We start from the raw sequence: 16,249 nt of genomic DNA, 5'->3' as shown, positions 1-16,249 counted from the left end.
GGCTGCAAAGCATTTTTTTTCACATAACTTTCCCCTTCCAGCCCTGGGCTATGGCCAAGCAAAACCCATCAGTTCATCACTGTGGCAAGTGAAGACATCAACTGCTTCAGTACTCATGTGCCTGTCTTGGGGACAGGAGGAAACCCTCTGTCTCAGGGGTGGGAGTTTTCCAGCTCCCCAATCCATGCAACTACCTTTCTAGGAAACCATAAAACAAACCAGGCTGATCAGGATTGTTCCTTACTGGTGTTTGTATTTTTAAAAAAATCTGACAAAGGCACAGTACAGGCTATTGTGAGGGATATTGACGATATGAAGATCTGAAGGAAGAGGATGGGGCTGAAGGAAACTGGGCCAAGTCACTTGACTGAGGCAGCATGGGAGGGCAGTGGCAGAGACCAGGAGGAGGCTTTTATGCCCCCAAGCCCCATTCTAACTCACTGACTATGCACGGTCCTGCAGTGACATTTCACAAGGTCATTCAAGACAGTGGGTGTAAGCAGTGATGGCAAGTCAATGCTCTGCCTAGTGTAGTCTCCTACCACTCCCAGTGCCCCAGTGCCTCCATACCCCCTTGGTTCCTTGTGTGCACCTTATCTTTAATGTGGTACATCTCCCTACTCCTTCTGCTGCTTCTGAAAAGTATAGCTAAGAAAAGAAGTGGATTGAAGGTTACACACAGAAGCAGTGAGTCTAATTTTGGCTTCAGCACACCCTCCTCCACTCTACACTTGGGTGTGAGGGAGGGATGTAAAAACCAAGCCCTGCATCCCCTCCTTGCTGCCATTGCCAACCTCATCTGTCCTGGCCACTGCAGCATTGAACATGCTAAAACGTTTTCCTTGAGGCCAGTCCCCCAGGGCATATAATAACCTAATATTACTAATTATATTAGAAATAATAATATTAGGTAGTTAACAATAACACAGTATTAGCCTTGGCACAAAGGCAGACTGAGCTCTCGTCTGTTGGGCAGGCAGCAGCCAAGTGCCAGAGGAGGGATCTGCAGGGCTGAACCCTCTGTATCATGACTCAATGGTGGCACCTCATTTTGGAAGTGTTTGTTTTCATCTCCCTCTCTTAATTTTGAAAAGATTCAAGTTATATGCAATTTTATGTCAAAATGATTCCTTCAGTGCAGCGGCGTTGCGAGCCTTGACTGACAGGCCAAGCACTCTGTCTGGTCTCTCTGGATTGCCTCTCCATACAAAGAACTGTTCAAAATGCACACCTGACATTTGAGGAATTTGACATCAGAAACAAGCCTGGATGGCTGCTGTGGGAGGCAGACTTAAGGGATTGGTGGCCAAACCACTAAGATAAATCCAGCGAGCCTCAAAACGAATGCTCCAACCTTGGCATTTTAAAATTTAAGTTTTATTTCCCCCCTCATTCCCTTGGAGAATTTTATTATTGATGTTCACAGTGCAAAAATCAGATTAAAAATGCAGTAAAACCTGAGAACCAAGTGCATTATGAACCAGTTTCTCAGGGAGGATTCCCCAAAACCATGGGGCCGTGTCTATGTTGTATGTGAGCTGGGTAGTTCTAGGCCCATCAGTGCAGCCCTAGATCCCATCAGTAGCATTCCTACTACTGGATTCTGGAAAATTAATGATTACCTGAATATTGAAAACTGCTTTGCTTCTCTCTTTTTTCTTTTCTATCCCCTGACCACCTCTGTTCACATTCTCACAGCCATTCTACTACTTACACACAGATGTACCTGATGTTTCCCTGATTTTAGCTGAGGCCAGTCCTTCAATCAGATGCCAGGGATGATCTCCACTGCAAGAAACTCCCATGAGGTATAGGCAGCAGAGACAAAGGAGAGCGGGGAGGTGGGACTGCATCCAGCTTACAGGCAAAATACGAGCCTCCAGAACAGCCACATCTCACACCGGGGTCTCAGGCCAGTTATCTATGATGCCCAATACAAAAGATCTCTTAAGCCTGCTCCCTCTCACCTTGCACTTGGGCAAAAGCAAAAGGTGTTCTCTCCCTGCTGCAATGCACAGGGCAGCAGCAAGGGTGGTTCAATTTGCTGGTATATCCAGGCAGATCCAGCTTAGCCAGGTGCAATTACTTTGAAGTAGGAGAGCTGAGACCTTTCCCTGAGGTGGAGCCAGAATCCAAGGAAACCAGTGGGGAGAAAGAAGACCATGGGTGCTGTTGTACCCACAGCAGCACAGGGACCTCTGTGCTCCCCAAAATGCCACCACCGTAGGCATTAGCAAAATCTTCTGGTATAACCCTGCCTTCATTTCAAAGGCTGACTCACCTTTCTACTTGCTTTTCCTCATACAGAAATACCTGTTGCAGAAGGATGAAAATAGGCTGGTTTTTTTTTTCTTTCCCAGAAATACTTTTTTTTCCTATTCTATCCCAGTGGACCTGCATTCATTTCTGCCTTGGGAGCCAAAGACAGGCAGTGGAGAGGGGACAGATTTCAGGAGCTGACAAGGAACAGAAAGCTATTCTGCCTCTAAGAAAGTAAAGCTGAAGGGTTTTTTTTCTTTCTTTTAGAAGAGTGTGAGGCTCTAATAGGTTTGAGTGGCTATGAATACGACTTTCCACATCTGCCAAGATAATTATAAGCTTGAATGAATTTCTGAGACCCAAACCCTGCCCAGATAAATCACTGCCCATCAAGTACTGGTTACAAATGAGCTGCTCAGAAAGCCTTCAAATTTCTCTTCCCTCCCTATCCCACTATCTCCGATATCTGTTGGTAATGGGTCTCAAAGCTTTACTAAGGAACAGTCTGTAGAGGAGATCCTGATACTTCACCCTTCCTTTGCAGCAGCTGTGAAAGAGATGGGAAATTAAGGCTACAGGGATCAAGGAGAATGAGGAGAGAGCTGCGCTCCTGCTCAGCACCGCAGGTCTGGTGCTGGGACCCAGAAGATGTGGAGAAGCAGATAAGCTGCAAAACTGAGTTTTGCATCTGATTTTGAAGCATGACATGCCCATGCCCCACTTCCCTAGTCAGTGCCCCTAGAGGGGACAAGCTGACCCTAAATTGGAGAAAAAGCCGGATGTGTGTGATTTCTTTCAGTGCATTGTGTGTGGGAACAGACTCTTGCATCTCAGGTTTTCCTCATTGTTCACATGGAAATAAGCCCACCCAAGTCACTTACAGAATGCACTGAATTTTCATAAATATGCTGAAGAAGCTGCACATCCCCAATCCAGTAATTAGAGTAAATTAATGTTGCTGGGATGCTCTTGTCACTGTTTGTCTGACTCAAGACAAAAGGCAGAAAGGTCACATCCTGAAGGGAGAATAATCCTTTATAAGCAGTGTTTAAGACGCCAGAGAAAACAATAACATCTGCAGAGGAACCACACGTTCCCTGAGCTCATGGGCTTTATACTTCCCATAAATACCTATTGTATCCTCCTTGTTGTCATGACTCAAATACAAGTATATGGAGGAAGGGACAAAGAGATATTAAGTCTTTGAGGTGATTACTCATTCCTCCAACTTACATCTTAATACATGCTAGAAATTCTGAATCGCTTGTCAGACCACAGTATTGTTTTTACAGGACATGGACTATTATGAGTAAAATGAGTTGCAGTTTTCTTTTCATTTTTTTTTAATTTCTAAGGGCTATTTTTAAAGCTCACCCATCTTCAGCCAGAAAAAATTCTTACCACCCATGTCCTGTGTCCAAGACATTTGCTGTGTTATTAGAGAATCAACTGTTTCATAGCTTGCTCCCTCCAAAAAAGTTGACCATTCTGCATCATCAAGAGTCTCAACCTCCATCCTCCACCAGCTTCTAGAAATAACAGAACTTCAGCTCCATGTGAAAACAGTCATGACAGTCCAAGTGTGTTGTGGCAACCCAAGCCCATGGGAGAGGGTGAACCTGCCAGGGCAGCACAACATGGGTGCCCCAACAGGCTTCTATCCCACAGGGTTCCCCTGCTCCCAGCAGCTGGTGTAACAACTTGAGCTTTGACACTGAGATTCTACCTGTATTTCACCTTAGACCCCTCTGTCCTCTTCAGAGTCTGTCCTTTCCGAGGCAGAGATGCCCACCCTCTCAATACAAGCCATATCTTCCGTTCTCTTTCTCCTTTCTAGATACAAACCCCAGCACTTGAATTAATAATCAGAAACATCATTTTCTTGGACTGTCACCATGTAAATCAAGGGATTCAGACCTCTATTATTTAGTATCCCACTAATCTTGCACCATCTGCAAACTTCACTAGCAAATAAATGTGTTCCTGTGTCTGTATATCCTCTACTTGGTCACTGTTTAAATACGGGATGTTGGATGAAGAACAGTTCCACCCCACAACGTATAAAAGCTTTAGCACTGATGTCTCATTTTGAGATGTGTTGTTGAGACAGTTTCTCATCTAATGTGTAAAGCAGTCCCTCTAAATTAAACCATTTACAAAATAAAAATGGCATATGGTGCGGTGTCCGTTGCCTTGGAGATACCCAAACGTGCCCTGCCAGCCGTGGTCACCTCGGGAAGGTATTGAGTTTGTCTGACCATGAAACCATGTTTAGCCAGTGATCGTTACACTCCTCACTCCTCCTTGTTTAGCCATCCACTTGTGCTACCACACTCATATAAGGTGGCTAGGAAGAGCCACAGACAAGCCTGGGAAAACTCCACTGGAAACTCCGTAGCATGAAGGAAAAAAAAATCCTGAAGAGTTGCAAAATTAGTGCACAAATTATTTGGCTTGGAGGGGCTAAGAATTAGTGTTGGCAGTTCAGAGAGCTGCTCGGCTCATTGCCTTGGCCTCCTGAGCAGGAGCTGTCCAAGCTCATCTTATTCGGGAGGTGCTTGGGCACAGAAGAGGAGCCGTGGTGGGGCCCTGCAGGGGACAGCTCAGCTCCTCCCCACCTGCTCTCCTCAGGCAGGGCCAAGGCGAACTCAGGTTCTCCTGCACCATCCACAGCTCCCTGTGTGGCTTAAAACTGCAGACAACTTCTAGGAAGCCTGAAAGCGAGTGTGGATAGTGCCAGGCAGGAGCACAGAGCATCCCTGCCTGTGATTCTTGTTAGCATTCAACTCACGTGGCTTGCATGGGTGCTGTGTGCCATGTTCCTCCATACAGCATGACTGTGGCTCTTTCATTTTCCTCAGAGCATCTCAGCAAACCTCCAGCTCTAACCTGCAGGATCATGCAGAAACAAGGGGAAAATGAACACAAGCTGATGCACAGAACATTTCCACCCTCAAAAAAAGAAAGAGAGAGAAAAAAAAAGACAGAAGCAATCTGTTTCTTTTCCTGGAAGGAGTTACTGCCATATGCTTGAGAGCTGGGACCACAAAGACACTATATTGGTTGTGTATGTACCTTTGCATTAGGGAAAGTCCTCTGTCACCATCATGCCAGGATGGAAGAAAGCGTATGCATTAACACATGGAGTAATCAGGCAGTATTTAAACTGAAAGCTTTGAACTGTGGCTGCTGAAAATAGGGTCTGACCAACATATGGGCTCATGAATCTTTTCTGACAGCCCTGCAGTTGCAGAAGCAAGAAGTGGAGCCTCCTGGTTATAAATTGGTCATGAATAAAATTAGGTTGACAATTAGAAAGTTTCTAATAATCAGGGGATAAGGTTCTGGGAACTTTGAGACAGGAGAGGGAGTGGGCTGGGAATCTTTGTCTCTCCCACTTGGAGCATTCATCCTGTCTGTGTCCCCAGGAATTGCTTTGTATCATTAGCAGATGATACAAAGCAATAGCCCTGGAGCCGAATTCCTCACAGGTTTTGAGTAGAGTGGCCAGAAAGAAAGGTCAGATTGTCAGGGGCTACCTTGTCAGGTATGGTCTCCTTCCAAGAATCATAAAGACACCAAATTTCCTGTCTGAGCAGTGACCACCCAGGGCTGTTGGCAGTGCTGTGACCATGGGTACTCTTATCCTGTGGCATGACACTGGGACTTCCTTCTGCCCACAATCTCAAATTTCCTGTAGGATGCTAGAAAGTATTTTGCACCATGGAGCATGTGAATGCTTTTAAGTCTCCTATTAGAATAATTGTCCTATGACACAACTGCCTGCATTGATATTTAAATGCAACTCTGACTGTCCTTCAAATTCCAATTCATGGCACTCTGAGAACTCATTTTAACCTTCCTCCTTTCCATGGACTCCTCTTTGAAATAACATTTTCTTACCTTCACTTCCAAGGTTACAGCTGGTAAAGATGTCATGCATTGTCAGGGGGCTCAGTAGTAGCTCCTGCCTCAAGCACTGCTCAATCCTCATAGCAGGAAACGGGTTTAAAACACTAAACAGAGCAGCTTTTTACATTTATGGAATATGTTACTACAAGATTGTGGAAGGAGGTAGCATGACTAGACTCAAAAGATTGATTAAATTCATGGAGAGAAGATCTAAAAGGCATACTAAGAGGAAAGGGCAGGGGTGTATCCTCTAGAACCCTTAATCCTGCTATTGTAGATGCTCAAGAATGGCAAGAAGAGGGACTAAAATCATGTCCTCTCCCTACCCAGCATCTCCCATTGGCACTGTCAAAAACTCAGGCTGGGATTAGACAGAGCACTGGTCTGACACAGCAGAACTCTGCTTGTGCTTCCAAAGAGACTGATGGCCAAGTCTTGTGCAGTTCAGTGCCAATCAGAAAGGTCAGAGCAGCCACAACCAAGCGGTCATTGCTGCCTGTCAAGTGATTTATGCATGCCTTTGCCTTCTGAAGAGCAACAACCCGGTGAGCAGGGGGATCAGGGAGAGCCAAGGGAGCCAGGGGACCGCACCACCACTGAGAGGGACCATGGCCCACTTCTTGTGAAGCTGTAGGTTGGAGAAGCACATGAACCCTCACACGTCCTGGTTTCTATCCCTTGTGCCCTGACACACACCTCCCACTCAAGCAGAATGCTCTGTTGCACTGCCAGCAGAGACCAGGCATATCCACTGTATGAACATCTTTTCCAGCCTCTCCCTGGACCTTGAGAAATGCTTCAACCAACTGGAGCAAAAATGATGCCACTTTCAGCTAGTCAGACTTAATTTATTTCATTATGCTGTAAACCCTGATTTTATTCTATTATCCACAGAGATTTCCAGGATGAACCAACTCTCCCATGTGCAATGTGAATGAGACAAGCAGCAGAGATAAAAGATAAACAATGAAAAAAACCCTCTCCCTTTAAAGTTATTCAGGGACTCCAGGGAGGAAGAAGGAAGAAGCCCTCAAGCCTATTTTCCATCCTCTCTTTAGAATACCTTTACATAGCATCTGACAGCTAACAATGGCCCCTTCTTTTGTTTGATGGTTTTTGCAAATAGGAGGTTCAAACAGTGGGTCTAAAAAGTCTTGACTGATGAGTTATTGTGAAAAATATTCAGATGTGGTGCCCTCCCACTATGTCCTTCAGTAAAGCTCCAGCGGATCTGAAAGATAATCTATCATGCTATTTAGATATGCACACCATTACTTTTTCGAAACATCTATCATTTTCATCAAACCAGAGCTTCCTGATTAGATCCTTCCATATAAACCTTTATCAGAGGCACAGTGCCCTGAAACACCACCCACGCTCCACCAGCGGTCCAAAGCGGACACGAAGGAAGAGCTCAGGTCTGCTGAGGGCCATGATGAGCCTCTCCTTGCTATGTGCAAGGAGTGATGATCCCAAACAGTTACAGAACAAATTATCCTGTAAAATACTCTCATACCAGGGCTCACTGGGGAAATGTTAAGAAGTACTTCCTCTGCCACAAGAACTGGGTCAATGCGCTTTAGGAAGGAGGAAGTGGCTCTGTGCTGGTGGCAATGGCATAATTTGTAGGTTGGTGATCAGCACAAATAGTTGACTGCAGGTGGAAGACTTCTCTAATTTGGACGTACACAGTGATCTGAAAGCTTTTGGGGGAGGAGGGAGAGTTTGCTACAAACTCTACTTGCCTGGAGCCCAGTTGGACTGGTTTATCATCACTGAAAGTGAGGTGACGAAAAAATTACCAACTCTTCACTTATTTAAAACAAGAATATAATGCAGGGGTCAGCTGCACAAAGTGAAGCTTGGGCCACATTCCCACTTAAGGAATGGACATGAACTGGAAGCTGCACACCATCCAGGAATGAAGCCTGTTACAAGTTCAGGGAAAAAGAGTGGGTACACCACAAGTATCCACATGGTCACTGCCTGAGTCAAAGCAGGGACAAGGACTGCAGTACTTCAGCACAACTAGGGATGCCATGCTTAAACAGGTAAAAGCTGATCTTTCTGCTTCAGAGAAGGAAATCTCAGTATAAACTCAAAAGTACCTGAGTGTGACAATAGTATCTGCAACTTCAAGCTCAAAACAACATTAAAAACTATTTCCAAATTAAAAAACCCAAGCAAACAAGAACACCCAGGAATTTTACAATGGAAGAACAAAACGCTGAATACCTGAAAGCAGTAGACCTCACAGCCATCCCTGTAATTTGCTCCACTTACCACTTGCTTATAAGTTGTACTTGCTTGGATACAAATAATACTGTAAATATAAATTAACCCCTTTCCATCTCAATGAAAGGCAGGCACGTGTAGCTTTCAGACACACTTTAACAATGTGTGCAGGGGAAAAGCAGAGAAACATATGGGCCTGGAAACATTTAAGATGCACTACATTTGAAATAAGAAAAAATAAATGGAGCTATAAATCAGACTACATTTGCCACAGGACCATCAGTAAATCCAGAGATCTTTCAAGGCTATTACATCTCGATAATTGAAACACATTCAGATGCCAAACACAGTAACAGACGTGTTTGCTCAAGAACCAAAAGCACTTAAATATAGCCTTTTTCAAGATGAAGAACTATGCATCACCAGCAAATCAGCTGGCCCAGAACCGCAGCTGGTTCACAGTAACTACATATTTTATATGTTTTAACTACAGATTATGCGAAGGGGTCCAATCCTACTCCTAGAATTGCCCATGTTTCCCAGACTTTGCAGCACAGAGATTAGGACTGGGATTGTCAACTGCTGGTATTGGTTTACAGGTACGGCAATTATCTGCTGATCTCAGGAGTAAACTGGGATAGGGTACACACCCCCCCCTCCCCAGCAAGCCCACCATGTTACAGAGCCTGTGTGAAATAATGTGAGAAAACAAACACGGGGAGTTAATTGTAAGCTCTTTCTGAACAGCAGATCCTGTTTCTTTACAATCAGCTTCACAAAGTTAAAGGAGTTATATCCTTAGCCCAGCTACATCTTAGCCCAGTACATCTTAGTCAATTATGAAGGCAAAATAAAGAATTGGGTAAGCATGGCCACTGCTCCCAAGTGTTTGTGCCATCCGCTTGGGTTGGCACCATTCCTTGCACAGGAAGGCAGCACAGTTGCCTGGCCCTAGGAACAACCTTATGAAGAGCTAACGTTGCCATCGTGTGGTAACCTTCAGAAATAAACTGTACTCCTGTAGTCTTCTGTATTCCCGTAGCTTTACAAAAAGGACAAACCAACCCAAGTGGCGTGATGCTTGCAGACTGAAAGGAAGGTGGACTGCCCACAATACAAACCTGCAGGTTTCAGAGAGGTTCCATGAGTTGCTAAAAGCAGCACCAGATGCTGCTCATATGGAATATCCTGTCAGAAACACAGTACAGGTGCCAAAACCCAGTATATCCTATTACTGCTCTTTTCCCCTTTTGGCCAAACTGTAAAAAATGGTACTTTCACAGAAACCCTTGACGGCAGGCATGGTGTTACAGAGCCTGGCTTTCTTTCAAGGCACGTAACACTGTCTCCCTAGCAGTACCTTAATCTTCATTGTCCCCCCTCACGGTGCAGTGCTTGGGCAGACACAGTCCTCGAGGCATATTTTGTACTGTTATGAGGTCACTCTTCAGAAAATTCCAGCTGCCAGGCAGCTCAGCAGGTTGCTGTACACCTTGTATTGTGGAAAAGTTTTGGATACCTCAGTAGTCACTGAGTAGGAATGAAAACACTGGACAAATTGCTGCAGTCATAGGCAAAGTTATTCTTTGGAAGACAGTACCTTTAAGAATGAGTAAATGGTGTAGAAAAAAGCATTCATGAGCTCATTATGATTGAAGGCACATCCATTTTCTCTACAGGCACTTCTACAATTTTTTTTCCCCTGTCTTATATAACCCAGCTTAACAGTACTACATAAAAAACCCAACAACCCTAAGGGATGAATCTTTCACCTTAAAGGACCTCCAGGTTGACAGAACTTTAAAGTTACTTTCAAGTTAAGAGTTTCGGAGTTCGGATGGATTGAATCACTTCAAAATCCAATTTAAAATCAAGGTCTCCAGATACTTGAACATGGCTTTTAATCCCAATTTGCATAATTTCTGATTTTTTTTCCCTTAGCTGTTATACCCACTCGTATCAGCCATGTGCTTGAACTCTATTTCCAAGAGCATATAAATTGCTCAAGACAACACTACAGTTTTAAGTGCTTTGAGTATGCAGATGCCTAATTCTAGCTGAAATAAGCAACACCCTGTACATAGTTAAAGCACACGTTTGTAACAGCACATGCTTATCAGAATATTTGACATGTTTGCTTTTGACAACATATTTAAAGGTCTTCCAACCTTCATTCTTTAAAATATATATTCTCCCTCCTCCAGTTTGTATTTGACAGCAAAAATAATTTGCTTTTAAACCACCAGATAACCCAGGACTTCCACCATTTCTTCCTTCAATATGAAGAAAATGTACCTTCTGCCAGAAAACTGCATGGATGCTAACACTGAGATATGTAAATATTATTTTATAATGCAAAGACTAATCAAGTACTTCAATGTTTCTGATGAATCTTTAGGTCATGTCCCCTTTTACTTAATGGTTTTGATTAAAAAGCAGAAATTATATGCTGCGTATTTTAAGGAACTGGAGTTAGTCTCAGGTCTTCATGGAAACTCTTAACCTTAAATATTCTGAAAAGTATACTTAAATACAAACCAACTGTTTCTGTCTTGTTAATACATCACTAATTATTGTAACCACACTTAAAAAGACTACGGTGTTAGACATCTAAAGTATCCAAGTATTCCAGGTCACTACTTAAAGAATAGTGGAGGTTCTTTAGAAAATATGGAGTAATTTAAACTGTTTGAACAGCAACTTGTCAGTCTTTCAACAACTGACATACTTGTATTCTAATCAGAGCACATATTTTCAGTGTATGCCTTCATTAATACAGAATTAGAGTAATTATTTCTCACATTTCACACTCGAGACTGTGCAAGTAATTTTGCACATTCCCAATCAACTTCAATTGCAGACTGCTTTTAAATGTCAGGATCTGACCTACTTCAAATAACTGGGTATGCAATTATTTCAACTAGCATTGGGTATAGAGTACTGGGCAGTGTGTCAGTCAACTGCACAGGTGACCAAAACGTTCCTGCATGTTCCTGGGGAACACTAGAATCCAACACTTGGACATTAATAAATGAGACAGACAACAACTCTTGGTCAGAAATAAAAGTGAACTTATGATGAATTTAAATCAGATGTTTGTAATTTTAAAATCAGAACAAGGACACAGAGTTATACATGACGAGAAGTTCATTTATTTCTGCGCCTTCTGTGCCTTCTCTGGTTTCTTCACCGCCTTCTCTGGTTTCTTTGCCTTCGGTGCCTTCTCTGCCTTCTTTCCCTTCCCTGGTTTCCCTGCCTTCTCTGGCTTCTTGCCTTTCTTAGAAGCCAACCTCTGGAGCTTCTTCATTTCATGCTTGATGATTCTGTTTCTCTGTAAAAAAAATGTTGTCTCTTAATCAGAATGAAAAGACCAAGAGCTCAAATATTGTGTCTTATTCAAACGAGGCAGAATCTGAAAGCTCAGATATGAATTATCACCCTTTACCATGCATTACATTCAAAATGTCAAATTCCACCTAAAACTGTTCTGATCTACAAAGCAGACAACATAATTCTGGCTGGTAACTTGGGCATCCCAATGTTTTATGTGTAGTGATTTTCATTATAGAATGAAATACTAACAGCAACCCATCAATATTTGATTTCATCAGCAGGCAATTCCTTCCTCAGCTGTACGTCAGCTTGGGAGGACTGACACACGGATGATATGGGTTCAGGTTTGACCAACTCTGAAGATAGAGTGGTGGGATGGAAAGAAGCATGGAAAATCCAAGGCATTGACATTCAAGGAGTCACTCCATAACCCAAGTCAGCTACGAAAGCAAAGCTACTACCACCTGTACGTGACTCTGAAGTGACAGCTGCAAGCATTAACCCCATAAAGAAGCGACACTCAAACACTCACCATTTTCTTTGCTTTCATAACCTTGTAGCGATCGAAGTCAGTCATTTTGGCTTTCTGTGTGAAAAGAATCAGTTATGAAATTGATATATACAAGTAGTAAAATTCAGTCTTTCAAAGCATTCCATAAGTAATTCTGATCATCTCCAAATTAGGTTTAGCTGCACTTGAGCTAGTTTACTATTTAACATCTTTCCTGGAAGGAATGGTGCAAGAAAAAAGGTGGTTATAGAAAGGACTGAACAAAACCACATTTACTGTTAAAATACAAGAACTTGAAGGTGAGTAGCAGAAACTTTTGAAAACTACACCTTTTCTATCTTTAATCTTAGCCTGCAATAGAAAACACGCAGTCTATTACACTGCACCTAACTTTACAGAGCAGGAGCAGCATTCCTTATCCAGTGAAACACTGTACCTTTTCTCGGGCTTCAATCTTCTTTGCCCATCTTGTCGCTGACCATTTTTCGTTTATATTTTCTTTCTCCCAGGCAAGTCGCACACACTTCTGACGAGCACTGCATTGGAACAGTCACACATTGTATTCAGTCTTTATGAAAAAAAAAAAGAGTTCTCCCTGATGCCAGCCTATCAAATTTCATACAAGGGAAGATCACTCTTCTATATTGCTTCAGACATCTAAGTCAATGCCACATATATTTCTGTGGCATAAAGAACATTCTGATGAGTAAATGCTTTGTTAGAACTGAGAGAATCACAGAATGGGACCACACAGGGTCATTCGTCCAACCTCACTACTCAAGCAGGGTCATCCTAAAGCACATGGCACAGGATTATGTCCAGATGGTTCTTGAGTAGCTCCAGTGAAGGAGATTCCACAACCTCTCTGAGCAACTTGTTCCAGTGCAGTCACCCACACAGTAAAGAAGTTCTTCCTCATACTCAGGTGGAACTTCCTGTGCATCAGTTACTGCCTGTTGCCTCTTTTCCTGTTGCTTGGCACCACTGAGAACAGCCTGGCTCCATCCCCTTGACAACCTCCCTTCAGATACTTATAAACATTAATGAGGTCCCTCTCAGTCATCTCTTCTCAAGGCTGAACAGGCCCAGCTCCCTCACCCTTTCTTCCTATGAAAGATGCTCCAATTCCTTAAACATCTTTGCCACCCTTCGCTGGACCTGCTCCAGGAGCTCCATGTCTCTCTTGTACTGAGGAGCTTGAAACCAGACACAGGTCTCCAGATGTGGCCTCACCAGGGCTGAGCAGAGGGGCAGGATCATCCCCACGACCTCCTGGCAATGCTCTTCCTAATGCACCCCTGGATACCATCAGCCTTCTTGGCCACAAGGGCACACTGCTGGCTCAGGGACAGCTTGTTGTCCATCAGGACCACCAGGGCCTTCTCTGCAGAGCTGCTTCCCAGCTGGTCAGCCTCAGCCTGTACTGGTACATGGGGTTATTCCTCCCCAGGTGCAGGACCCTGCATTTCCCCTTGTTGAGTTTCAGAGGGTTCCTCTGTAACAATTTCTCCAGTCTGTTGAGGTCCTTCTGAAAGGCAGCACAGCACTCCAAGGTATCAGCCACTCCTCCCAGCTTTGTGTCATCAGCGAACTTGTTGAGAAGGCATCTGCCCCTTCATCCAAGCCACTGATGAAAAAGTTAAACAACACTGGGCCCAGTACTGAACCTTGGGGGACACCACTAGTGACCAGCCTTCAACTAGATCCTTTGCCATTGATTCTGACCCTCTGGGATGTGCTCTCAACTCACCTCACTGTCCAGATGAGCAAGTAGTCCTAGCACTGCCTCAGGATCAGAAATTCAGCAATTTTTATTTCTAAATTACAGAAACTCATACAGTAACTAAGCTAAAGAGAACAGAGTGAGTCCAGCCTCCTGCAATTCCAGTGCAGTTCTGCAGGCAGGGAATCTATTTAATGCACGACGGTGACCTAAGCAGTAGCAAAGGCAAAGCTGCAACAGCATTTACCACAACTGCTTCCCCCCACAGAACACTGTGAGCTGCCTGAGCCTCTGTGTGACTTCCTTTGCTCCTAACAGCAGCTATCAGCCAATACTAGTAATGAAAACTTCTATATATTCAACTATGATACCACACTCTGACAAACTATTACTGTTAATCCACTGGTGTATGAACTTTTCTAGACTTAACACAAATTAGTCATGAAAGGACAGCACAAGGATTTTTTTTGACGCAGGTCAAAAAAATGACAACCACTCACCTGTGTGGGAACTTAAGAACAAAGTCAGTCAGCTGCATGCACTTGAAGGGCATGGCCTGCCTCCTGACACCACTGCAGGGGCCATCAACCAGTGCCTGAAAAAGGGAAAAAAACATGGGGTTTGTAGCAGTTATCCCATTGTATTTGGCACAAGAGAGCAGCTTCCTAGTAACGTATGAACAGTATCTTGACACCAATGATCCAAAAGTGAAATATGTGTTATGCAGGCAAAACTGGAGATTATTAAGTCTTGCCTATACAACCCAAGCTTTACAGAAAGAATTTTAAAGGCCTGTCTTCGGGAAAGAAACAAACCAAACTTTAAAACAAAGCACACAGAACTAAGATAACATACTTTATCTTTTTTTTTTTCTTCCAGCTTTTACAGAAGCATTAAGTAAAAAGAGTCCCCTAGCCCAAACATTCGTTTTACACATACATTAATGCAATTCCACTGATAAGTTTTGGAGTCCAACTGACATCCCTTACCCAGTTCTAGGAAACAGCAGGGGAATGTATCACTTGTCAGTGAAAAACAACTTGCTAATCAAAGTTTCAAGTACAACAGCTGTTAAAGCTCATCTTTTTGTAAACTGCTTAAATTTGTTTGAAAAAACTGGTCACAGGAAATGTCCTTCAAGATTGATACATGCTGCCTTAGCACACAAGCTTCTGTCAAGGCAGAAATGAGGAAATAAAGGCACAGTACTCAAAGCTTACCCTATTTTGGTCGATAACATCCACGATGGCCACCAGCTTGCCAGCATGTGGCCCGAAGGAGATGTAGGCAACTCTGCCAATCTCCACGAAGCGCTTGAACACCTGGGAGAGCAGGCAGGGATCGACAGTTAAGACAAAACACACCTAAGGCCATTTACAGATTCTAGGCTCTCAGAGCCTTTAAAAGATCTTCCCAAAAGAACCACAGAATGGTTTGGGTTGGAAGGGACCTTAGAGATCATCTAGTTGCAACCCCCTGCCCTGTGCAGGGACACCTTTCACTATACCAGGTTGTTCAGGGCGCCATCCAGCCTGGCCTTGAACATCGCCAGAGATGGGGCATTATTACTTCCCTGGGTAACCTGTTGCAGTGCCTCACCGCCCTCACAGTAAAGCATTTTTCCTAATATCCAATCTAAATCTACTCTCTTTCAGTTTGAACCCATCCCCCCCCCCCGCCCTATCACTCCATGCTGTTGTAAAGTCTTGCCCCATCAGTTCCCTTCAGGCACAGAAAAGCTTTCGAACAGCACGATACCCCTTCGCCTGAGCAGAGGGGCCGCGGCCCCGCAGCCCTCCCAGCCCGGCCCCGCCATTCCCGCACAACGCGCCCCACGCGGGTCCCGGCCCGGCGCGGCTGAGGCGGCCGCGGACTCCCCCCGCCGCCGCCCGGCCCGGCGAAGGGCGGCGCAGGCGGGAGAGCTCCGGCGGGGTGGTGGGATGGCGGTGGGACCGCGGCAGGAGCCCCCCGGGAGCGGCCCGACCCCCGGGCCGGCGGAGCGGCGGCCGCGCCGCACGTACCATGATGGCGGCCCGGGGCAGAGAGGGCGGGGCGGCCCCGCCGCCGCCGGAACCCGCCTCGGCCCCGACACTGCGCGTGCGCGGGGCCGGGCGGCCGCGGGGACGCGCACGGGGGTGGGGGCGCTCCGGCGCGCGCATGCGCGGTAGCGTCCGGGCGGTCTGTGCCCCAGCTGAGCCCGTCCCTGTTCCCGTCGTTCCCCGTGGCTCTCTCTCTCGTGAAAATCTAGTGGTTGAGCTTGATTTGGGGAGTACCAC

At 44.9% G+C, this 16,249-nt stretch overlaps 1 protein-coding gene across 1 annotated transcript; it reads right to left on the bottom strand.

Moving 5' to 3' along the window:
* Positions 1–11,484: 11,484 nt before the first annotated feature.
* RPL14 (ribosomal protein L14) lies at positions 11,485–16,147 on the bottom strand. Its single transcript, XM_064671997.1, has 6 exons — positions 15,995–16,147; positions 15,194–15,295; positions 14,474–14,568; positions 12,687–12,786; positions 12,272–12,325; positions 11,485–11,737 (listed from the first exon to the last, which is right to left on the bottom strand). The coding sequence occupies exons 1-6, from the start codon at positions 16,130–16,132 to the stop codon at positions 11,558–11,560; spliced, it is 669 nt and encodes a 222-aa protein (XP_064528067.1). The 5' UTR covers positions 16,133–16,147; the 3' UTR covers positions 11,485–11,557.
* Positions 16,148–16,249: the final 102 nt, after the last annotated feature.

Source organism: Pseudopipra pipra, chromosome 1 (assembly GCF_036250125.1).
Source record: "Pseudopipra pipra isolate bDixPip1 chromosome 1, bDixPip1.hap1, whole genome shotgun sequence".
NCBI classification, from domain to species: Eukaryota; Metazoa; Chordata; class Aves; order Passeriformes; family Pipridae; genus Pseudopipra; species Pseudopipra pipra.
This window is presented reverse-complemented; position numbering and strand designations above follow the sequence as displayed.